Source organism: Zalophus californianus, chromosome 6, assembly GCF_009762305.2.
Source record: "Zalophus californianus isolate mZalCal1 chromosome 6, mZalCal1.pri.v2, whole genome shotgun sequence".
Taxonomy (NCBI): domain Eukaryota; kingdom Metazoa; phylum Chordata; class Mammalia; order Carnivora; family Otariidae; genus Zalophus; species Zalophus californianus.
Window position 1 is genome coordinate 48,196,855 of NC_045600.1, and position 24,714 is coordinate 48,221,568.

The 24,714-nt window shown below is 34.6% G+C and overlaps 1 protein-coding gene across 4 annotated transcripts in view; it reads left to right on the forward strand.

Moving 5' to 3' along the window:
* The window catches only part of SOS2 (SOS Ras/Rho guanine nucleotide exchange factor 2), an 81,513-nt gene that overhangs the window by 25,824 nt on the left and 30,975 nt on the right, over window positions 1–24,714 (forward strand). For 2 of the 4 annotated variants that reach the window (XM_027569764.1, XM_027569765.1), the window contains 7 exons: window positions 2,074–2,277; window positions 4,688–4,831; window positions 7,895–8,005; window positions 11,434–11,532; window positions 21,445–21,572; window positions 22,077–22,732; window positions 23,120–23,201. In XM_027569764.1, coding sequence (XP_027425565.1) covers window positions 2,074–2,277; window positions 4,688–4,831; window positions 7,895–8,005; window positions 11,434–11,532; window positions 21,445–21,572; window positions 22,077–22,732; window positions 23,120–23,201 — 1,424 coding nt within the window. Of the gene's footprint in view, window positions 1–1,699; window positions 1,751–2,073; window positions 2,278–4,687; window positions 4,832–7,894; window positions 8,006–11,433; window positions 11,533–21,444; window positions 21,573–22,076; window positions 22,733–23,119; window positions 23,202–24,714 lie in introns of those variants that run through there. The other 2 variants (XM_027569763.1, XM_027569766.1) reach the window with 2 other exon arrangements.

Consider the following 24,714-nt stretch of genomic DNA (forward strand, 5'->3'; position numbering starts at 1 on the left):
TTAGTCATGTATCTTTCAGTCTGGGATAATTCCTCATAATTCTTTAACTTTTGTGGCCTTGATACTTTTGAGGATTACAACTAGTTATTGTTTAAAATGTCCCTTACTGGGGCTTCTGGGTGGCTCAGTCGATTAAGCAACCGACTCTTGATTTTGGCTAAGGTCTTGATCGCAGGGTCGTGAGTTCAAGCTCCACATTGGGCTTCACGGTGGGTGTGGAGCCTACTTAAAAAAGGAAAAAGTCCCTTACTTTAGTTTTTTTCTGGTATTGCCTCTTCATTAGATTCAGGTTATGGATCTTTGGCCAGGAATATCAGAGAAGTAATGCTGTACTCTTTTCATTGCATCTCTCCCATGGCACACAATTTTGATGTGTCCCATCACTGGTGATTTCATTTTGATCACTTGATTAAGGGGTTGTTTTCCAGGCTTCTCTGCCTTGAAGTACTATTTCCCATTTTGTAATTAATAAATATTTTGTGGAATATTTTAAGATCGTGAATATCTTGTTCCTCATTGCACTTGAAATTTATTCATTTATTTTAATATAGGCTCATGGATTCTTACTTAATATGCTTTCCATTATTTCATTACTTATTTTGATAATTCAAATTGTCCTAGATCTGGCCAGTGGGAGCTCCTTTGTGTTGGCTTCTCTGTCTGTATCATTCTTTGAACACTTCCTTTTGACAGAAGATGTTCCAGGTTCAGCTTTTCTTTACATGCTGTTCACGCCTGGGATTAGTCATTTTCTAAAATTCCAGGTTCCTTTTAGTAGAGAATGGTATTTAGAAACCAAGATCTGGGTGCTAGATAAACTCACTGCTATTATGGTGTACATGTATGTTCTGGTCTCTAGATGCCAGATTTGGGGAGTGTGTGTGTCTATACATTATATGTATACAACACATCTATATTTATTTCTTATCTGTGTTTTTCTTGTTATGGCAGCCCAAGAAAACTAATACAGGCGTGTACTTTCACAAGTTGTTTATTTTCCAACATAGGTGATATGTTAGCACCAACCTACATTTAAGTGGGGGTGGACCTATAACGCAGGTGGTAATTCAGTTCTGCTTAGAAGATAGTATTTTATTTACCTATTTCTGAGTGGGTAGAACAATTTTGGGAAATCTGCTTTACCGTTCTCTCAGGCTTAAGCTTCTAACTCAAGAACTACCCTGTGTCTACCAAAAAAGAATTATCTATCTTTATATGAATTCACAGATCTCTCCAATCCAAAACTAATACCACAGGGTTCATTTTAGCCTCCCCTTGTTCATATTTATAACTGTCTTCTCTGACAGAAATCTGGCTCCCATTTTCCTTAATATATTTTCTTATTTGATCTGTTCTCCTGTATGTAACCAGTCTCCTAACAGTCCTCTCTTCCTGCACTGGTACAGGCACCTTCTTTAACTGCTTAATAGCAGTTGCTGGTATGGTAAATGTGCATTAGAAAAGCATCACACTGTGCTCTATCATGTGCTTCTACAATAGTATCCTTTTCTTTTTCTCCAAGTTCATATAGCTTTCTTTACAATAAGACAAAAAGTACTACTATTTTGAATGCCTACTCTTTGCCAGACATAGTTGTATGCATTTTATGTACATTACCTCATTGAATTTTTTCATCAGTTACATTTTACATAGAAGGAATCTGCTTTCAAAAGAATAAATAACTTGTCTGTAATCACAGGTGAGTAAGTGGTTGAACCAGGATTTTGGCTCAGATTGTTGTCCTTCAAAGGTATGCTCCTTTTTGCTATTATATATGTGTGTTTTTGTGTGTGTATGTATTTATATACACACATTTATATGTATACACACATATATTTCACTGTTGGGTTTATCTTATTTCTATAAATATTTACTTATTTTTGCATATCCAGTTTTATTTGGATGTTTTTTTCCCTTCAACTTTTCATATTTCTCTTATTTGAATTTTCTTATATAAATTAGCTTGTAATGCACACAGCTCTCATTGTTTAATGTTTTAATTCTAAATACCTTGAGACCCTTTTATAAAAGTATGGAAAATAAGTTTCTACATTATTGATTTATATTTGTCAGGTTTTGATGGACATGTTTGACCAGGATGACATAGGTTTGGTTTCTCTCTGTGAAGATGAACCCAGTTCTTCAGGTGAATTAAACTACTATGACCTTGTCAGAACTGAAATTGCAGAAGAAAGGCAGTACCTACGGGAACTAAATATGATCATAAAAGTGTTTCGAGAAGCCTTTCTTTCTGACAGAAAGCTGTTTAAACCTTCTGTAAGTACCTTTTTGGTTTGAAATTTTATGTACCCCAAAAGCAGCTTAAAATCACAAGTAGGAACTTTTTATACTTTATGAGTATATAAAACAAAAATATTCTATTATGTAGTAGTTATAGTTTTTAAAATATGTGAATTGTTCTACATTAGGGGCAGTGACCGTGAACGTTAGACACAAGTGCACACAGCTGCCCTGATTAGAAAGGGGGACTACACGGGGATGAAATCTTTCTGCTATGCCGGATTTGAGGTTTATGGTCATTCGTTTGAACGTAGTGAAAAAGATGTATGGTCTGGAAAAGAAAGACTTAATACTTTTTCATGTCTTTTGCTAAGTACTTTAAGGCAGTGGTTTAAAGTTGTAACAGTGGAACTTTTTAAGGAAAAGTTTATGCCGAGTGCCACCTAAACAAAGGCAGAGCTCCTCCATTGGGGCGTGGGACAGACGCGGTGGCAGTAGGGTGGGAGCCTCGTCCTTTCTCTTCCCTCTAGCTTCTAAAGTCAACTTAAGGAGTACAGCTAGACAAATACTGCCTTTTTAAAAAAAGTTTCTTTTTCTTTCCTTCCTTTATCCCATGATTTATTTTTCCTTAGATGTCTGTGTGTCTGCCCTTCACTTTAAATACTCAGCCTTTTTTCTACCTCCTGATTTCCTCCCCCAAATAACTATTACATGAGTGAATGTGCAGACACAGCTGGCTGAGTGTTTAAGATTAGGAAGTGATTTAGCCTCTTTGATTCTTTTCCAAAAGCATGAGTTTCAGTGATAATATAGGGTTTTTTAGTTGGCTTCCTTTTTTTTTTTTTTTTTGGTACTTATGTTTAATGTTTTGTAGCAGCTCCCACTGGACACACTGCATTATCGCATTTTGTCATTTTCAAAGTACTCTTTTACGTGGCCCTTGTAACACTCCTTTGAGATAGAGGAGACAGGTATTATAATCTCTACCTTACTGAGATAAGGAAATTGACACAAAACGATTATGACTTGGTAAGTTACAGAAGTTGAACTTGAACTTGAGTTCTTTTATACCACAGTATAATTGGTTCTATCTAAGAATAAAAACCTAACAGATGCTAGTAGCTTATTTTATCTTCTTTGGCTTTTCTGTGTCCCATTAGTTTTCATTCTTCAGGAATTAATTTTTATGGGGTCTCTTCTCATTGATAGTGCTGATTTGATAGAAAATTTCTATTATGGAACTGAAGGGTCAAGAGAAAGAGCAAATTCCTTTTTTCTCTTTCTCTATATCCGTTGTATCTTTTTAAACTTTTTTTAGCATTTAGATAATGGATTTGCTATATTTACTGTATTTTTTACTACTGTATTTTTTAGTCTCAATAGATTGAACTTTTGAGGTAAAGACCATCTGAGATCAGAGCATAGTACTCAGCAAATATGTGATAAAGGAATGAGTGATTTAAAACTAATCTTAATTTACTCCTTTGGCCCTATCCCTGTGTCTTCAAAAACCTCACATTTGTGGAGGACCTAGTATATGCGAGGAGCAGTTTGTAGAAATCATCTCATTTAATCCTACTAAGAACCTTATGAGGGTAGATAGATATTAATATACCAGCTGTGTGACCTTGAGCAAATGACTTAACTGCTTTGAGTTGGTTTCCTCATTTATAAAAATGAGGATGATAATAGTGCCTATCTAATAAGGCTATTATGAGATTACATGTCAAGTACTTGTAATAGTGCCTGAAACATAGTAAGTGACCTAATCCAGAGTCACTTATCTAACAAGTGTGGGGTCAAGATCCATGCTCAGGTCTGTCAGGTTCCACAGCATGTAATGTTTCCATTACGACATGGAAGAGTGAATGATAGTTGGCCATAACCTGCATAATCAGTCATAATGGTCTGTTTGTGTCCAGAAGACTTAACATTTCTTAATCCAGATGTAATTCACACATGGAAGCTTGAATGAAGTCTTAATTCCTCCTCAAATTTAGGATACAGGCCACAAGTTGTGAAACTGGATTGTATTTGGATTAGGAGTCATGTTTTCATTTTGAACCAAGCTTTTATTAACTAGCTCTCTAAGACCTTGATCAAGATTTTTAGCCTCTTAGGCAATTTGAAAATACTCAAATGCCAGGATCCTCTATGTGAAGAGTTGCTTAGATTTATCCATAATAGGAGATTTTAGAATTATTGAACAAAACTATGTACAATTTATATTTCCCAGTAAATTTACTGTATGTAATCCAGGAGGTTTTTTAAATTTCACTTTTATATTCATGATGGACTTTTGCTTTGTTATAGAATATATTACATGTCTTGGAATATATTAGTATGTAATTGGATGAAAATATACCCTTACTACTTATATTACTTATATTTAGCAATTTTTAAACAATATTTCAACTTCACATGTCTTAACTTTCCTTTTTTTCAGGATATTGACAGGATTTTCAGTAACATTTCAGATATACATGAATTAACTGTGAAACTTTTAGGTTTAATTGAAGACACAGTTGAAATGACTGATGAAAGCAGTCCTCATCCGTTAGCTGGCAGCTGTTTTGAAGATTTGGCAGAAGTAAGTTTATAAAAACTACTTTATAATTCTCATTAAAGTCCTAAATAGTGTATTAAAAAATTAGTAAGATATTCTCTGTGAAAACTAGAGGACATTGCTGACTGCTATAAAACAATACTTAAGATTGAACCAGTAGCAAACTAAAATTCCATTGTCTATATTTTTAGTGACACTTATTTTATAGTGTATTTATGATAATATTTATAGTGAAAGTTGGTTGAGTAGTAACATTTAGGATTTTTTTTTTTAATGGCATGTGCATTTAAGGTGAAAGAAAATAAATTCTGTTGACCATAGCTGTTTAGCTTTTATAGATTTTGGTCTTAATTTCCAAAAATTGAAAGGTTTATATTTTAATTTTTTTCCCAACGTGAAAATCATTTTAAGTGATGATTATAAAAATAATGTAGCTCATTGTAAAAGTATTCAGAAAAACAGAGGCAAGTATAAAATGAAAATCACTCAGTTTTGCAACACCCAGAGATAACTTATCCTTACAACATATATTATTTAATCCTTAAAAATATTTTTCTATATATAGATACAAACCTGTTTTATTTACAAAAATAGACTGTTAACTATTTTCTCCTGTTCTCAATATATCATGAACATTTTCCATGTTAATAAATAGACTTCCACACAATTTTTTTAATATATTAGTTGAAGTTTAGTTGACATACAATGTTGTATTAGTTTCAGGTGTGTAAGATAGAAATTCAACAATTCTTGTACATTACACAGTGTTCACGGCCATATGTGTAGTTACCATCTGTCACCATACAACATTATTACAATACTGTTGACTCTATTACCTATACTATACTTTTCATCCCTGTGATTTACTCACTAGAAGTTTGTGCCTCTAATCCCCTTCACCTATTTCACCCATCCTTCAACACTGATTTTGAAGTCTGAATTAGTACCATGTTATATGGAGACACCATAACATATTTTAACTCCTTACTATTAATAAATATTTAGGTTGTTTCCATTTTTTGTTATTGTAAACAATATTGCAACAAATATATTTATACTGTCTTCATAGTCTAATAATTAGGATGTATTCCTAGAAGTGGAGTTGTAATATTAAAGACGAGGAAATTTTTAGAACTTTAAAACATTTTACCAAATTTACTTCTACATAAGCTCTAATATATGCTGCTCTTTTTCCCACACCTTCACTAGCTCTAGGTGTTATTCTATTCATTTTTCCCAGTCTAAGGAGGGGGGGAAAGCACTTTCATTTTTAAAACTAATCATGTTGAACATCTTTATATACTCATTGGCCATTTTTATTGCTGTTGGAAAACAGGTTGTAAAAATGCTTTCTTTAGTTTTCATGTAAAAGAATTGCTAATGTTATAATCTTTGCCTATATTTTTTGGAAAATATAGATCACTTTTATTATATCCATTTTAGAGACAATGAAACTGATAGTATAGAAGTATTCAATTACTGATACCTAAGCAAAATAATCAGCCTTGATTCTTACTAGCAAGTTTTTATATTGTGTTATCTTAGCATATTAATCTGTAGCCTGGTTACTTACTGTTCTCTTAAAGATACCATGGTTCAAAACAATGTATTTTCTAATTTTTATTTTGTTATTGTGGTAAAATATACATTATATAAGATTTGCCATTTTAACCATTTTTAAGTGTATAATTCAGTGGCATTAATCAAATTCACAGTATTATACAACCATCACTGCTCTGTTTTTTAAAACCTTTTTATCACCCCAAACAGAAACTCTGTACTCATTAAGCAGTGACTCCCTATTCTTCCCTCCCTCCTAACCCGTGGTAACCTCTAATCTACTTTCTGTCTACATGAACTTGCTGATTCTAGATACTTGATATAAGTGGAATCATAGCAATATTCTTTTGTGTCTGCTTATTTCACTTAACATGTTTTCGGGGTTCATCCATCATAGCATGTATCAGAACCCCATCCCTTTCTATGGCTGAGTAATATTCCATTGTATATATGTATCATGTTTTGTTTATCCATTTATTTGATGATGGACACATGGTGTTTCCATCTTTTGGCTATTGTGAATAATGCTGCGGTGAACATTGGCATACAAGTATCTGTTTGAGTCTCTGTTTTCAATTCTTTTGGGTATATATCCAGTAGTGGATTGCTGGGTCATGGGGTAATTCTTTGTTTCACTTTTTGAGGAACTGCCAAACTGTTTTCCACAGGGCCTACAGTATTTTATATTCCCACTGGCAATGGATGAGGATTTCAGTTTCTCTTATCCTCACCAATACTTGTTATTTTCTGAAAAATACTGTATTTTTTTTGTAAGATTTTATTTATTTGACAGAAAGAGACAGAGCAAGAGAGGGAACACAAGTAGGGGGAGTGGGAGAGGGAGAAGCAGTCTTCCCGCTGAGAAGCAGGGATCCCGATGTGGGGCTCAATCCCAGGACCCCCACCCTAATGACTGAGCCACCCAGGCGCCCCAAAACATACTGTATTTTTAAAATACAAAAGTGAAACAAGACTTTTAGTTGTAACTAAACATTGGGGATATTGATTATTGTCAAGTAATAGGAATTTATTGAAATATAAACATCATACAAAATATGGGCAATTTCTGCTTTGTTATTTTACTATATATTAGTCTTTGCTTTCTTTTTCTAATTTTGAAAAGTGTAGAGTGGATGAAACAGTGGTACCCGGTTTTGCTTCCTTGGAGAGTATCTTAGGTATAAACTCACTTTAACCTAGGTAAGCCTAACTGAAATTTCAAATCCCAAGCGTGTTTTACTAATAAATACTCTTCATTTACTGGGAATAAATGTGCATAAGCATTTTAATAGTTTGATAACTTATGACCACAAATTCAGTGACCTATTTTAAGACCTTGTCATGTATCACTCAAGATCATTACATACATTTAAAAAAATTTCCTAGTTATTGTTTGACCTCTAAAAATGAGAGCAAAAAGTTCTGAAAGTTGAGAACTTAAATAAAAATTTACTATTAAATAATCTGCCATATTAGTAGAAAAGATGTTCTTTAAACCTAACACATTCTCCTTTTTAAAAAAAATAGGAGCAAGCATTTGATCCTTATGAAACACTATCACAGGACATTCTTTCTCCAAAATTTAATGAACATTTCAGTAAGTTGATGGCCAGACCTGCAGTGGCTCTACACTTTCAGGTAAACTTAAATTGAATGTTTGGTTTTTGGGTTTTTTTTGTTTTTATAAAGCAACCAAAGAAATATTTCACCATCTTATTCTTCAAATATTTGTAAGTTCTGGAACCCTTTCATAAAGCACATGAGGAACTAATTAACCAGTCCTTCAAAATCTGTTCATTTTAAACTTGTTTTAGATTGTCTTCTTTTTTGTCTCAAGTTCTTTCAATCTGTCCTTCATGTGGAAATCTTTTATAGAATATTACACATACTGAGTGACTACAAGAATCTGGCACATTCTAGATCTGGGACATAGAAATAATAAGCAGAGCTCTTTCAGGATCTTATTCCCTACAGGAGCTGGAACAGAGATCATGAAGAGTGGAGAATATCCTTAATGTAATACCCATACTGACTTCTCTACCAGGCCTGTAATTTCAAGGAGATATATTAATGGGGACTATGCAAATTAATTGGTTCAGTAATGCAGTTAGATGAAATGAAAGAAAGTGAAGAGACAGAATTACATTTTTACCCTTTCAACACTTAACAAAGGTTACTTTGGCATTGATCCTTGACTACTTACTGCTGTAGAGACATCCTGCATCTAGACTAGCTCTTCTCCCTTAGCATATGAATATGGCCTTTATTGTCCTAAAACAAGCAAATAAATAAACAAAACTTCCTTCACTCTAGCTGTTGTCCCCCTTTTCATTTTTAGCCAATTATCTTCATATTACTTTTTACCATTCTTTATCAAACTACTACCATCTGTATTCTGATCAGGATATACACTAAAAACTGCTCTTGAAAATGAACTTAATTGTCAAGTCCAATGGATATTTTGATTTCATATTTATGCCTGTAGTATTTGTTCATCCCCTCCTTGTCCTTTTGGCTCCTATGATACTTCCTCCTAATTTTTATCTTCTTTAATTTCTCCTTAGTCTACATAATTGCAGATGTTCTCCAGCTTCAATTATCAGCCCATTCTTTTCTGCCCCTCTGTACTCTCCTTGAGAGACTTTATCTGTACATTCTGCTTTAGCTGTTTCCTATGTGCTGGTGACTTCCTATTTGTATTTTCAAGCCATAACACTGTTATGAGCACTGTGTGTGTGTATACACTTTCATATAACCAGCTGCCCTTTGAACTAATTCACTTCAGTATCCCACAAGCATTTCAAATATAACGTGTTCAAAACTGAACTTACAATCTTCTCTCTGCCTTCTTTACTGTGAATTCCCATTATTATCTACTGTATTCAATAACTTGCCAACTTGGAATAAAAATTACACCCAATTTTCAAAATTTACTTCAACAAAGGAATAATTTTCTTAAGCTAAATCCTATATATTCATATACCATAAAGTAAACATTAGTTAAATGGGACAATGTACTTACAAGATCTTTGCATAATCATTAAAAGCACTCACAACGTTTGTTTCATTTCTATTTTATTAGGAATTCTTACTGTGGGATTTGAATGTTTAGGATCCAATTATTTAACTATTGCTCCAGATATTTAGTGAAATTTAAAGACTTAAATAAAACCCTTTTTCACGCCAAACTCACTTGTACTGTATTAACTTTAAAAAGACCCATTCAGTGAAAGGTGAAGAAGGTAATGCTTCATTAAAAAAAACATAAAAAACTTTTTTAGAAGATATATAGCACACTTGAAGAATATTAGCATTAGAGTCAGAACTTCTGGCTTTGGGTCAATCAATAATTGTGTTATCCTGAGCAAGTCACTTAACCTCTGAGGCTTAGTTTGCTCATTTGTGACATGAAGATAATGATATCTCTTATGGTTTTTGTGAAAATCAAATGGGAATACACTAAGCACATTTGGCGTATATTAAAATACTTGTTTTATTTATAGTCCTTACACTATAAATACACATTACATTAGCACTTTAGGATACACTTTAGTAGCCATTTCGGTGCCAATTAACAATATAGCTGATCTTTATAGACTTAATTTTAAAGTTTCATCTTGGTTCCAGTCAACGCATTATATATAAAATATATAAAAATATATCTAGGGTGATTCACATCACTATCTTTCATTAATCAAATGAGGAAAGAAATTAATCTTTAGGAAAATGAGTTGACTGGGCATATCATGGTAACAAGTCCATTGAACAAATTATAATTTAACTTCAGTTAACAATTTTATGAGAATTATGGGAGTGCTTGCCTGTGAGGATACTTTTAAGAAGCATCATGAGATTCTTTCCACATATATTGCTGTTGTCTGTATTTATCTGATGAGGAGAAATACCAGTTAAATAAGTCAACGTAGTGACATTTAAAATCAGTATGAGTAACTTTTAAATCCCTTATAAATTTTAGAAAATCGTTTATTCTACAGATGATTAGTTTTCAAAACTGGGATATATCTACCCCTAACTATACACTGAGATTTTTCAGGTGATATAAGGGCACAGACAGCTTTAAGGGAATCAGTTTCTAGCCTGGCTGCTACCTTGTTTGTTTTTGTGTTCTCTTTTCCAATTTCTCTTACACATTACGCCTTGCCATATTGAATTTCCCATTATGCATTGATCCAAGGTATAAAATCCTGAAGGGTCCCAGCCAGTGGGAACCAAAAACTTGCTCTTGAAGGAGAGTTCATTGAATGCAAAGCAAAAGGGTTTTTAAAAGCAGGAGGTAGGGTAATTATGTTAAAAATAAAAACTCTTAGTAGCTAAAATGTCATGTCATATCTAACTATATCTTGCCATATCTAGGAATTAAGAAGTGAGATCATTTACAAGGGTGAATATTAATTTTTTTTAAAAAGGACCTCATCATTCATTGGACATTAGAATAAAGGAGAGGGGAGGCTTATGAAGTTCTCATACTGTGGGGTACATGTTAGAAACGGTTACAGATTCTTCCAGATGCTTCCTGTACTTCAGACTGTGACATTAACATGTATATACGTTTGACTTTAAGAATGAAGTTAAACTTTCTGAGAAATTGATCTAGTTCTTTATTTTGACAGTGAAGATTGGCTTTGTCAATGTAGTTATATGACAGATATTTTTCATAAAATAAGCTAAATCTGAAGTTTATTTGTTTGGTGAAACATATTTAAATCACATCTACAATGTACAGTATCCCAAAAAGTACATCCTTCATAACTACTTAAACATTTGAAATGATCGTGTAAAAATATACAAGAGGGTACATAGCATAGGACTGCTGTGAAACTTATTTTCGCTGTATAAGAGATGAAGAAATGTATATATCTACCTAATAACTTAAAAGAGGAAAAAATCCTTCATTTTACAGCACTTTAATTTCCACGTAGAACATGCTTTCCGTTATAGTTTTGGTTAAGTCTGTATCTTGTATTTTTAAAAGTTATTTCTGTTAGGCATTGCTGTTACATATTCTTGATGCCAGAGATATACAGTTATATCTTTTTGCTTTGCAGTCCATCGCTGATGGTTTTAAAGAGGCAGTTCGTTATGTCCTTCCACGCCTTATGCTGGTGCCTGTTTATCATTGTTGGCACTATTTTGAATTATTAAAGGTAAGGTGAAGCCTTCCTCAGCTAAAAGTACCTGCATTTATGAGGCTTAAGAACTAGTTTTTTGGGTTTTTTTTGTTTTTTAAAGATTTTATTTATTTATTTGACACAGAGAGAGAGAGACACAGCGAGAGAGGGAACACAAGCAGGGGGAGTGGGAGAGGGAGAAGCAGGCTTCCCGCCGAGCAGGGAGTCCGATGCGGGGCTCGATCCCAGGACCCTGGGATCATGACCTGAGCTGAAGGCAGACACTTAACAACTGAGCCACCCAGGCACCCCTGTTTTTTTTTTTTTTTTAAGATTTTATTTATTTGAGAGAGAGACTGAGCATGAGCAAAGGGGAGGGGCAGGGGGAGCGGGATAAGCCCAGGGAACCTGATGCGGAACTTGATCCCAGGACACTGGGATCATGACCTGAGCCAAAGGCAGACTTTAACTGACTGAGCCACCCAGGCACCCCAAGAGCTAGTTTTTGATCTGGTCATATTATTTTTAATACCTTTCATAAAAATAAAGTATTTTAAATGTCTACCTTCTTTTCCATGGAGAAAAGCCTATACTTTTTATTTTCGTATCATTTCCAAGTGGTAGATAGAGGAAAATATGTCTTTATCTGCCATTTCATAATAAAATTTCAAAGTACTAACATAGATTACTTTTTTCATTACTTTTTGGAGGCACACAGTAATAGTGATTTAACTCTTATGTAAGTAATTCATAACTTTTATGTATAACATTGTCTAAATTTCCGTCTTGTTTTAACTTATTAAGAAAAGCACTTTTAAAGTTGACTTTTTTTTTTTACCATGCAGTATAGTATTCTTCCTCTCTTAGCTAGGACCCAAGCAACATCTAACAAAAAATTATGGTAAAACTTGAACTCTTTTTATTTATGTATGTATGTATTTATTAAAGTTTTTATTTATTTACTAGAGAGAGAGCGAGCACAAGGGTGGGGAGGAGCAGGGGGAGAGGGAGAAGCGGACTTTGTGCTGAGTGTGGAGCGTGACGCAGGGCTCAATCCCATGACCCCGAGATCATGACCTTAGCCGAAATCAAGAGTCAGATGCTTAACTTACTGAGCCATCCAGGTGCCCCATAATTTCAGAATATCTTGCTCGGTAAAATTTTCTTCTGCAACTCTTTAAATTGCTTTTTAGAAGCTAGACATCTTTCTGCCTGAGTATTTTGTATCTCTTCTTTAGGATACCAAGTTGTTGGTTTAGAGACAAACTTTTTAGATTTTTTTCCATCTAACTCTTTAGTAATAATATTAAAGCCAGAATAACTCTGTATCCTGTAGACACCTAGACAAGGAATTCATTTGGTGATTTATAATGAATAGCTATCTCAAGAATTCTTTTTTATGAAGTCTTATTACCCATAATGTGTGATGCTGAAGCTCACTAGCTTTTGAGCACAAATAGATGAACAACTTGATTCTGAATATCTCTATGGAAACTAATGGATCCATAAAGAACGCATAAAAATGATTGCAGCCTTCATATAAATAATACCTTGGCTGCCCCAGATGTATGTTTGGATTTCTAAAATTTTTTGAATAATAATCATGTCTAATTGGAAGTCCTGTCATTAGTCTTATAACTTCCTTCAAATATTTGCCAACATTTAAAAATTCTGGTTTGACTTTATAATTGAAGCTTATTTTTTTTCCCTGTCTGGATGAATGGTTTTTAAAATCTTCAAGGTTGATCTTATAGCAACTATGTCTGCACCTGAGATCAGGACATTAACCATGATGGCCTGACTCATCCTGAGGCCTTAGCTACTTTGCCACCAATTAATCACTAGACTACATGTCCTCTTAACCATTGTAATTAGGACTAGTAGAGTCGGTCAGCTAATTAAAATAAAGAATCAGGGTGCTTGGGTGCCTCAGTCATTTAAGCAGCCACTCTTGATTTCAGCTCAGGTCATGATCTTAGGGTCATGGGATTGAGCCCTATGTTGGGCTCTGCCCTCAGCGGGGAGTCTGCTTGAGAATTCTCCCTCTCCCTCTGCCCCTTCTCCAACTCCCATGCACTCACATACTCTCTAAAATAAATAAATCTTAAAAAAATAAAGAATCATTAAAAATATTTTATACATTTTATTTAAATAACCACAAAACCCCTATAGATAGAGATTTATATGTATTTATGTGTTAATCAGTTGACTTAGGGTGAAATCTTTTCTTTGAACATGAATCTTTCTTGCTTACATCACAAAAATTATCTTCTGTGATTTCTGTTTTCCATTTCTGTTTAGATGGTACATGAATTTGAAGATGTTTGTAAAACAGTCTTGAGTGCGGAAACCGGTTCTTAGAATTTTTCCAAATCTTTTATAGTATCTTCCTTATGCCTTTTTAACGGAGCTTGCCTTTAAAATTACTTGATTGAGTTTTCATATAAGTATCTTCTTTTTTTTTTAGAAAAATTTTATTTATTTTAGAGAGGGCAGGAACAGGGTTTGAGGCAGAAGGAGGGAGGAAAGAGAATTTCAAGCAGATTCCACAGTGAGGGCGGAGTCCAATGTAGGACTCAATCTCATGACCCTGAGAGATCATGACTTGAGCCTAAATCCAGTTGGTTGCTTAACTGACTGAGCCACCCAGGTGTCCTTATAAATATCTTCTTTTATACTTCTATTTCTTTGACTTATATAATGAGTAAATTACATAATTATAAGCACAACTTGCATAAACATATTTAGAAGCATCTATTACTGGTTCTCGGTAAGCATACAACTCAATTAGTGGGATCAGAAGGGCCTAAATATTCTACAGTGTGGTCCAGTTATTAGCATTTATTGTCCTTGGGAATCAGTCTTTATGTTATACAGTGGAAATAAGAAATGCATTTAACTTCATGACTGTGATACTTTTGGTTTTTTAAAACATTAATTTATATGTCCTTGGGAATCAGTCTTTATGTTATTCGGTGGGAATAAGAAATGCATTTAACTTCATGACTGATAATCTTGGTTTTTTAAAACATTAATTTATTTGTAATTGTAAAATACACATGGCTATTAGCCATTTTAAGTACACTGTTCAGTAGTGTTAAATATATTGGTGTGCAGCCAGTGTGATTGCACATTTGGATTGCTTCTACTTTCTGGCTATTGTAAATAATGCTGCTGTGGGTATGCAAATATCTCCTCAAGAGCCTGCTTTCAATTCTTTTGGATATAGACCCAGAAATGGAATTGCTGAATCAGATGGTAATTCTGTTTTTAATTTTTTGAGGAAACACTGTACTTTATTCCATAGCACTATACCATTTGACATCTCTACCAATAATGCACAAGCATTCCAGTTTCTCTACATCCTCATCAACACTTGATATTTTCTGTATTTTTGGTTTTTGATAGTAGCCATCCAGGTAGATGTGAGGTGGTATTTCATTGTGGTTTTGATTTGCATTTCTCTTCATATGCTTGTTAATCATCTGTGTAAGTTCCTGGGGAAAAAAAAACTTAAGTCCTTTGCTATTTGGTGGGGGGGAGTTGTTTGTGTTTTGTTGTTATAGTTCTTTATATATTCTGGATATTAATACTTTATTATATGTATCAGTTGCAAGTATTTTCTTCCATTTCTGTAGATTGCCTTTTGTGATATTCTGTGGCTCAAGTACTCATCCAAAAGAAATTTCATTTCATGTTAAGCTTACTTTGGATGAGAACCATAAGAAAGAAGGCTGGACCAGTGTAATTTAAGGCCGTCACATTCCTTAGGGAGTAGAAAGCACAATCCTGGAGCAGTTTTAAGCCTGTTTCAATCTGAAGTATTTCCTTCGGTCATATACCAAGGAAGATTTATTTGTGGACATAGCATTTAAATATTATTCAAGTTTTATTTCCCAGAACCAGAATTTATGATAAACAAGATAGAAAAATAACTACGTAATGAGAAATTATAGCATATTACATATAGTTTACTTGAAATTACCTTTTTTTTTTTTTTTAAAGATTTTATTTGACGGAGAGAGATAGCGAGAGAGGGAACACAAGCAGGGGGAGTAGGAGAGGGAGAAGCAGGCTTCTCCCCCGCTGAGCAGGGAGCCCAACGTAGGGCTCAATCCCAGGACCCTGGGACCATGACCTGAGCCAAAGGCAGACGCTTAAAGACTGAGCCACCCAGGCGCCCCATTTACTTGAAATTATCTTATAGTACATTGTTGGATTGTTGTTATTCATAGCAATACTTTAAAGTTCATCTTATTGGTAATATATTTCTTTTTTGTTTTTTCAAATGTAATCCTTTTTAAAAAGGATTTATTTATTTTAGAGAGAGAATGAGAGAGAGTACAGAGGGGTAGGGGCAGAGGGAGAAAGAAGCTCAAGCCCACTCTGCTGAGTGCACAGAGCCCGACTAGGGGCTTGATCTCACTGCTGTGAGATCACGACCTGAGCCGAAACCTAGAGGCAGGTGCTGAACATACTGTGCCACCTAGGCACCCCTCAGATTTAATCCTTCTGAGGTTGATCACAAAGTACTTTCATTTTATGTTTTTTTCTCAGATAAATTATAGATTTTTTTTCTTAAGGTATATTTAATCCTTATGTAAGAGGAACAAGAAAATAATTCATTTCCTGATTTATAAGTGACTTTATAATATATTCCAACATATTCTATATTTATCCTTCTGTTGGTAAGAACATATCTGGTCGCAGTTCAATATTGACGTATTCAGGGCCAAGTAACATTATTTTTTTTTCTTTCTTTTTTTTAATTTTCTTAAAAGTTTGTTTGTTTGTTTGTTTATTTATTTGAGAGACAGTGTGTGGTGGGAGGGGCCGAAGGAAAGAATCTGAAGCAGACTCCCTACTGAGCATGAGCCTGATCCCAGAACGCAGAGATCATGACCTGAGCTGAAACCAAGAGTCTGTTGCTTAACTTCCAAGCCATCCAGGCGCCCCTCAAGTAATATTTTTTAACTCTCTGGTCATTCCTTGGAAATTTAGTCATGGAAGGAATAAAAATTCTCTTAAGAGAACTTAATCCTTCTTAATTTAAAGCTTAACAGGAAGACCTATTAGTAATAATTCTAATGAGGTTCATTGGGAAAGATAAGCCAATATTTCCATAAGAGACGACTGAGTTTCTTTAGGTAATACTTTTACTTTTTACTTTGAAACACAGAAAAGTTACAAAAACAGTTTGGTGTGCTGCCTTCACCTGGATTCGCTAATTGTTCAAAATTATGTAACATTTGCTTTGTCATCGTCTTTGTGTTCTTGTGTGTGAGTATATTATAACATTAAGAGCTTGAGTCAGGCTAAGCTCAGGTCTTGATCTCCTGGGTCATGGGATTGAGCCCCCCACATTGGGCTCTGCGCTCAGCAGGGAGTCTGGGATTCTCTCTCTCTCTGCCCCTCTCCCTGCTCTCTTTCTCTCTCTATAAACAGATCTCTAAAAAAAAAGAGCTTGAGATAATCGCTATTGAAATTAATGTTCTGACTATCGAAAAAGACTACAAGAAATATTTTGCTACATAATAAATACTCTTTCAGTGCTGACACATCATTCAAGGATGTCCTAGGGAATAATAATGCATTTAATGAATTGAATTTCCCACCAAATTTACTAAAACACTATTTTTATGAAAATGTAGAGAGAACTTTATTATTACGGAAAAAGAATCGATCACATGTATTATTTCACATCAAGACTGAACTCCCAGTATAATGAATTAGAAACAAATTTATAATTTATTATAATTTACCTTTAGGCACACAGACATCCACAGTAGATACAGCATTTTATAGGAATTCAAGAGAAGCATATTATTTCAAGAAGTCTCATAGAGTTAAGAAAAAACTTACATGAAGTGTTAAATCTTGAGCAGGATATACTTATAGACAACTAAGGAGAGTAATGATTATCAGGTAAGCAAGGAATTTATTCTTCAGTCAAATTCATAAGATACTGCACCTAATGAGATATCACTTCCACTTTATTGCTTAGTTTAGGTATTATTGAAAGGGCATTTATTCTCTTTGACCTCTTTTCTAAAGCACACCAAGTTCATTTCATTTCTTAAAATGTGTAATTATCCAGTTTGTTTTAATGTTGACTCATGGTCACCAGATTTAGGCATAGACCAGTATTCTGCATAGTTGTGTGTGGTGTCATTGTAGAGAGGCAGTGTAGTGTGTGGCAAAAAACATGGACCATGATATCAGAATTTCTGGGTTTGAATACAGACTCCACTGTTCATCTTGGGTGAATTACCTACCTTCTCTGTGCATTGGTTTCTTCATCTGTAATATGTATAATGATAGTACCTATCTTACCAGAGTTGTAACTAATATTAAATAAGGTAATGCATAAAAGAACATGCACAGAGTAAAAACTCAGTAAATGTTTGTTATTTGTCTAAACACTTAACAAAATTATGAATATTTATACAACAGTTGTTCATTCTAATTACCTTTGGGTACCTACCATGCAGGTACTATACTAAAAATGAATAAAACCTATGCCAGACTTAAGGAGTTCATGGCTTAGTGAAGAAAATGAATATTTAAATAATCGCAACAAATAAATGTAATAAGTGTCTAAGAAGTAGTACTACAGAATCGCTGAGGCAGGAATAACTAACCCTGTCTAGGGAAGTAAGAAAAAAATTAATATGGGTGTTGAGTATATAGAGATTTATCCTGCTATTCTGGTGTGTGTATGTGTGTATGTTATTTGCTTTTGCGAGCAATGAAAGACAAATGTTGAGGAACTATTGCAGATTAAAAGAGATAATAAATCACAATATATGTAAATCAGATCCTTACGCTGTGCCATGTAAACTTAGGTAGTGCTGTATGTCAATTATATCTTAATAAAACTGGAAAAAAGAGAGAGCCAGTGAAATCATGACTGTGTCCTGTACTGGAGGGAAAATTACTCCAAAGGACATTACTGGGACATTTGACAAAATTGGATATGCACAAAATTAGATAATAGAATTTCATCAATGTTAAATCTCTTGAAATTGATCACTATACCGTAAAAAAGTATCTGTGCTCTAAGATGCACTGCTGACGTATTAAAGGAGTGAAGGGGAATGATACTATTTGAGGGTAATTTGTGTATCACTTGAGCTTTCCTCATATTCCAAAAACAATCTCAAAACTATTTAGCAGTGGTTCTTCTTCCTTAGCAATGAACCGAAAGGGGATAGCATCACAAACTACTCTCAAATAGTTCAGGGGAAAAAACGGTGCACATATACTCACACATGGACTAATGACGCCTATGTAGCAAAATGTTTAAAGTTGGTGACTCGTGGTATACAGGAATTATTTGCATTTTTTAACTCTTGTATAAATTTGATATTATTTCAAAAGAAAAAAAATTTAAGGGAGAGAAGGGGAAAAGTTTCATAGAGAAAGAGGCGTTTGAGCTGCCATAGAGGCTCATTCACCAGGTGGAGAAGGAGGGCCAGAGGCAGATATGTGGAAAGCCATAAAGATGTGAAGGAGCATGGCTTATTTGCAAGTAGTTCAGTATGGTAATTTCTGTGTCAATATAAGATGTTTAGAATACATTCTTTCAAATGTCTGTAGACAGCTTGGATATTTATTTATCTGATGTTTATTAAATCTTACTGATTATTAAAATTCAGGAAATGTTTAGCAAATTAGTAGACTAAGATTATGGCAGAGCCACTGCTTTATCTACTTTGATCACTAGGAAATCCTATGCTTGAAGTATCCTGAAATATCCTTTAAATACCTTTTTTTTCCTCACTCCTTGACAGCCTTTAACTGTAACATGGATATTTAGAAATGACATGGCCATTTATGTGTAACAGTTTGAGCAGTCTTAAGACCAAATAGACTGGGCGCCTGGGTGGCTCAGTTGGTTAAGCGACTGCCTTCGGCTCAGGTCATGATCCTGGAGTCCCGGGATCGAGTCCCACATCGGGCTCCCTGCTCGGCGGGGAGCCTGCTTCTTCCTCAGACCCTCTTCCCTCTCGTGCTCTCTCTCATTCTCTCTGTCTCAAATAAATAAATAAAATCTTAAAAAAAAAAAAAAGACCAAATAGACTGTAGAAATTTAGTATCCTCATACACCGAAATAAAAAAGCAGCTCTCAGAGAGCCTGGGTGGCTCAGTTGGTTAAGTATCTGACTCTCTATATTGGCTCAGGTTATGATCTCAGGGTTGTGAGATCAGGCCCCGTGTCAGGCTCTGCACTGGGCTTGGAGCCTGCTTAAGATTCTCTGTCTCCCTCTCCCCTCCACCCCTGTTCTCATGCATGCTCTCTCTCTCTCTCTCTCTAAAAACAAAACAAAACAAAACAAAAAAACAAAAGCAGTTCTCATTTTGGTAGAATCTTATTATTAAAAATAATTTGAAATTTGGATCAACAAAAGTAGTAAGAAAAAAACCTATAATTAAGCATTTTATATCATCAATATCCACATTTACTAGGAAAATATTTTAGAGTAGAGCTGAGAAGAATTTTTGTAAGAAATCTTTAAAGCAGCAAAATAAGTGATTTTGCCAGTAATTTTCACCTTTTGAAGTCAGAATGACCAAGCACTGATATTTTTCCAAACTTCTTTTGGTATTTTGCCTGTTTTCCCTTCATCCTTTCAATTTTTTATTTCATAATCTAGAGATTAGATTTTAATGATAGTCACTTAAATTATTAAATTGCTGATCTTGTGATAGCAAGACTTCTACATGTATCTCAAAAAATATCAGATGGCTCTGTGTTCTAGAGAATAATTTCTAGGATATATACATGAAAAGTAATGGACCTAGGGAAGCCTGACTGACTCAGTCAGAAGAACATGCAACTTTTAATCTCGGGGTGGTGAGATTAAGTTCCATGTTGGCTGTACAAATTACTAAAAAATAAATAAGCTAAAAAAAAAATAATGGACCTGGAACTCAAACAGTTTTTATTATTCAGTTCCTTGCTAAGGAATGGGAATCATTGCTAAATAGTTTTCAGACTGTTCTTGGAGTATTAGAAAAATTGATCACAAAATTTCTAGTAAGGTGGTTTAAAATCATAAAATAGACTTAAATTTTTAACAATTTTGAGAAGGAAAAAATTTTCAGAAAGAAGTGATTATAAGTTTTCCATGTTCTTGCATAAATGTATTTTTGTATCTGTATAATCTGTATATAATATCTATATAATTCTCCACTTTGACTTCTTCTGTCAAATTGAACATTGGAGCATCATCCAATCTGAATTATTTATCATAAGCTAAACTTTCTTCCACTTTGAGAGTGAGATAGAAGAAAAATTTTTGGATAAATCCAGTAGAGCCAGAGTTGTTAGAATTAATAATGTGAATTTATAAGCCTTATTTTAAGGGTTAATGAGATAGAATATTAACTTTCATGGCGTCTTGATACTTACTACAATGGTTGAATTTTATGTTGTAAAAAATATCAGTTGAATCTCACAGATGCTGTTTTCAGAAAAGTTTATGATGGATTGGGGTGCCAAAGTTAGCATACTTGATGATATTGTATAGCAAAGATATACAAGCTTTTAGGCATTTCTGAAACTTAAGAACTTAATCATTAGAGAATATGAAATAATTTGTGTGTTTATCTCATTTGTAATTATTAACAAAAACAACATAAGCTTCATGTTTTACATATTTTAAACTATTTTTATGTATCTGAAAAATGTCCAAATGGTGTTCACAGTTGCTTTTTTTCCTGATTGCTGTGGCAGTAGTGCTTTATATCTGTATTATATTTACATATGTAGAAAGAGAGTTGGTTTTGAGAGATCAGGTATACCTGAATAAAATTACAACTGATTTATTAAGTATATTTAAATTCATTTAGAGTTTATGTAATAGTTGTTGCTGTTTCCTCTTTAACTACAAGAAAGGGAAAGAATTAAGCAATGCAGGTTTAATTTTTGTTTGCTTTTCTTAGCAATTGAAAGCATGTAGTGAAGAGCAGGAAGACAGAGAATGTTTGAACCAAGCTATTACTGCTCTTATGAATCTCCAAGGTAGTATGGACCGAATTTACAAGCAGTATTCACCTAGACGCCGACCTGGGTAATTGCAAACTGTTGAAAATATGAATGCTTCTGCATATTTCATTTATATCTGATGCCTCATTTTCTAAAGAAGTGTTATTTGTAGTGATAACTTGCATTCTTGAAAGTTATACTTTTGTTTTACGTTTTTCTTTTGGTCTTTTGGTTGTGGAAAATCGGCATTATCTTATTGTTAAGATATATTTAATAAAAATTTAAAAGATAAATCTAATAATTATATGTTATACAAGAAATTTAGGATTCTTTGTAATTTTAGTTCGTATGGCATTTGGAATGAAATACAGAGTTTCTCTAGTACTTCTCTTTCACAGTAATGAAATTGAGGCATGCATCAGCTGTGGCAAAGTTAGTAGAAGAAAGTAAATGCTGTGTGCAAAATCTGGTGTTTGGTTATTTATAATATTGTCACTTGATTTGAGGTAGTCTACAATTAAAGAAATTTGGGTTGCTTAGCCATTGAAAAAGCTAAATTTCTTTATTTTTTTATTTTATTTTTTTTTAGGGATCCTGTTTGCCCTTTTTATAATCGTCAGTTAAGAAGCAAGCATCTGGCTATTAAAAAAATGAATGAGATTCAGAAAAACATAGACGGATGGGAAGGCAAAGATATTGGACAGTGTTGTAATGAATTCATTATGGAAGGTCCATTGACACGAATTGGTGCTAAACATGAACGACATATTTTTCTCTTTGATGGCTTAATGATCAGCTGTAAGCCCAATCATAGTCAGTCACGCCTTCCAGGTTATAGTAGTGCAGAATACAGATTAAAAGAAAAATTTGTCATGAGGAAAATACAAATATGTGATAAAGAAGATACTTGTGAGTGCAGACATGCTTTTGAGTTGGTATCCAAAGATGAAAACAGCATAATATTTGCTGCTAGGTCTGCTGAAGAGAAAAATAATTGGATGGCCGCACTTATTTCTCTTCACTATCGTAGTACACTAGATCGAATGCTAGATTCAGTGTTACTGAAAGAAGAAAATGAGCAACCATTGAGATTACCAAGTCCTGAAGTGTATCGTTTTGTGATAAAAGACTCTGAGGAAAACATTGTTTTTGAAGACAGCCTGCAAAGTAGAAGTGGAATCCCCATTATTAAAGGAGGAACTGTAGTGAAATTAATTGAAAGGTTAACATACCATATGTATGCAGGTATGTGAAACTCATTGCAAGGGCTTAACATAGAGCTGAGAATCTAAAGGTTTTCAGGGATGTTCAAAAATGCTTGAGGCATGGAAAAAATAGATTGCCTCTGAAATATAAAAAGAATTCTACAGAATCAAAAGGAATAAATAACTAATTAAATATCCCTAAGATATAATATTGTAGGCTTCATTAATTATTAAATATTCATAAAAATTGTATGAATCTTGAATCAGAAAACAATCCTCATTTATCAAGAAATACCATGATTGACAGGAAGACCATGGTGGGAGGAACCAGAAAAAAGAAAAAGGAAGGCCTCCAAAATATGCTACTTGGAATTAATGAAACTGAATAAATTGAACATACAACCTGTTTTATACTCTATCTTTTCAGATCCCAATTTTGTTCGTACTTTTCTTACTACATACCGTTCATTTTGTAAACCACAGGAATTGCTAAGCTTACTGATTGAACGGTAAGAAAAATATTTATTTTACTTACATTACCATTTCATAAAAAGTTAACTATTTTGTTCCTTGCAAAATGGTGGCTACATAGCATGTATTCAGGTTGTTTTTGAACATAATTTACTTGGCATTAAATTAGTACTATTACTGTTCTCTTCAGTGTGCTCATTAAAATCTCTGTTTATAACAGGTCTCTCCAGATCTTAGCAATATTTATAGTGGTAATCAGAAAGACCCAATTTTGAATATGTATTTTAATGATTTTTTTGTGCAATAAAACAATACTTCCTTAAAAGAGACTTTTTTACTTGTCACTTTTTTAAATTTTTTTAATTATTTTTTGGATGAACAAGATGATTTTTTTTATAGTGATAAGGGAATAAAAAAGTAGGTTGATATGCTAGCCTGGGTGGTCAGGGAAGGCCTCGCCAAGGAAGTGACCTTTGAACTGAGACTTGAGAAACAAAGAGTCAGCCACATAATGCTCTGGGTCAAAGTGTTCCAGGCAGAGGGAGCAGCAGGTGCATGGCTCCAGATGTAACTGAGCAGAGGAGGCAGGACACAGCAAGAATTGGCCTGTTTCGCCTCTGGCGGGCACGGCGCAGCCTGGCCTGCTGGGTGTCGGATGTCGTGTGAATTGATGGTAGCAGTTTAAAATAATCCCTGCCAACGGAACCCACTTCCTGGGCATTGACCGGAGCGCAGGGCAGTTCGCTCTGAGGACCCTTAAAGGGCTTTTCGAGCTCCGAGAGCCAGTGCTGCAGCCGGCTCTGGGGTGCATCGGGGAAATCAAGACATAATGAAGAGGAGGACACAGACGAAGGCTATGGGAAAATTCTGTTCTTGCCAGTGGCAGAGCGATTCTGCCCGCTTTCACCCACTCTACAGGAATCGTCACGGGGGGGGGGTGGGGGGGTGGTCCAGGCGCGCTACATGAAGGCGCCGTTTTAGGACACGCCCCCAGAAAGCCGCTCCACCCCCCCCCCCCACCCCACCCCGCCGCCCCGGGAGGACAGACGGGAGGGCGACACCAAGCCTGGGTGCTGGAGTGTGTGGCCGCCTTCGGAGCACTTTTTTAATTGTTTTTAAAGATTTTATTTATTTGAGAAAGAGAGAGAGAGCACGGGCAGGGGGTGGGGTAGAGAGAGAGGGAGAAGCCGACTCCCCGCTGAGGAGAGAGCCCGATGCGGAACTGGATCCCAGGACTCTGGGATCATGACCTGAGCTGAAGGCAGATGCTTAACCGACTGAGCCACCCAGGTGCCCTACTTGTCACTTTTAAACAGACTTTTTATTAAGGAAAATTTCAAGACCTATAAAAGAGTAAATAGAGGGGTATAGTAAGCCATCATCCAGCTTCTGTAATGACCAACCTATGTTTCATCTGTTTCCCTACTGACTTCAACACCCTAACCTCAGGATTATTTTGAAATAAATCCTAAACAATATATTTTATCTCTAAATATTTTCATTTGTATTTCAAAGGTAAGTATTCCTATTAAAAACATAATCACAGGGGTC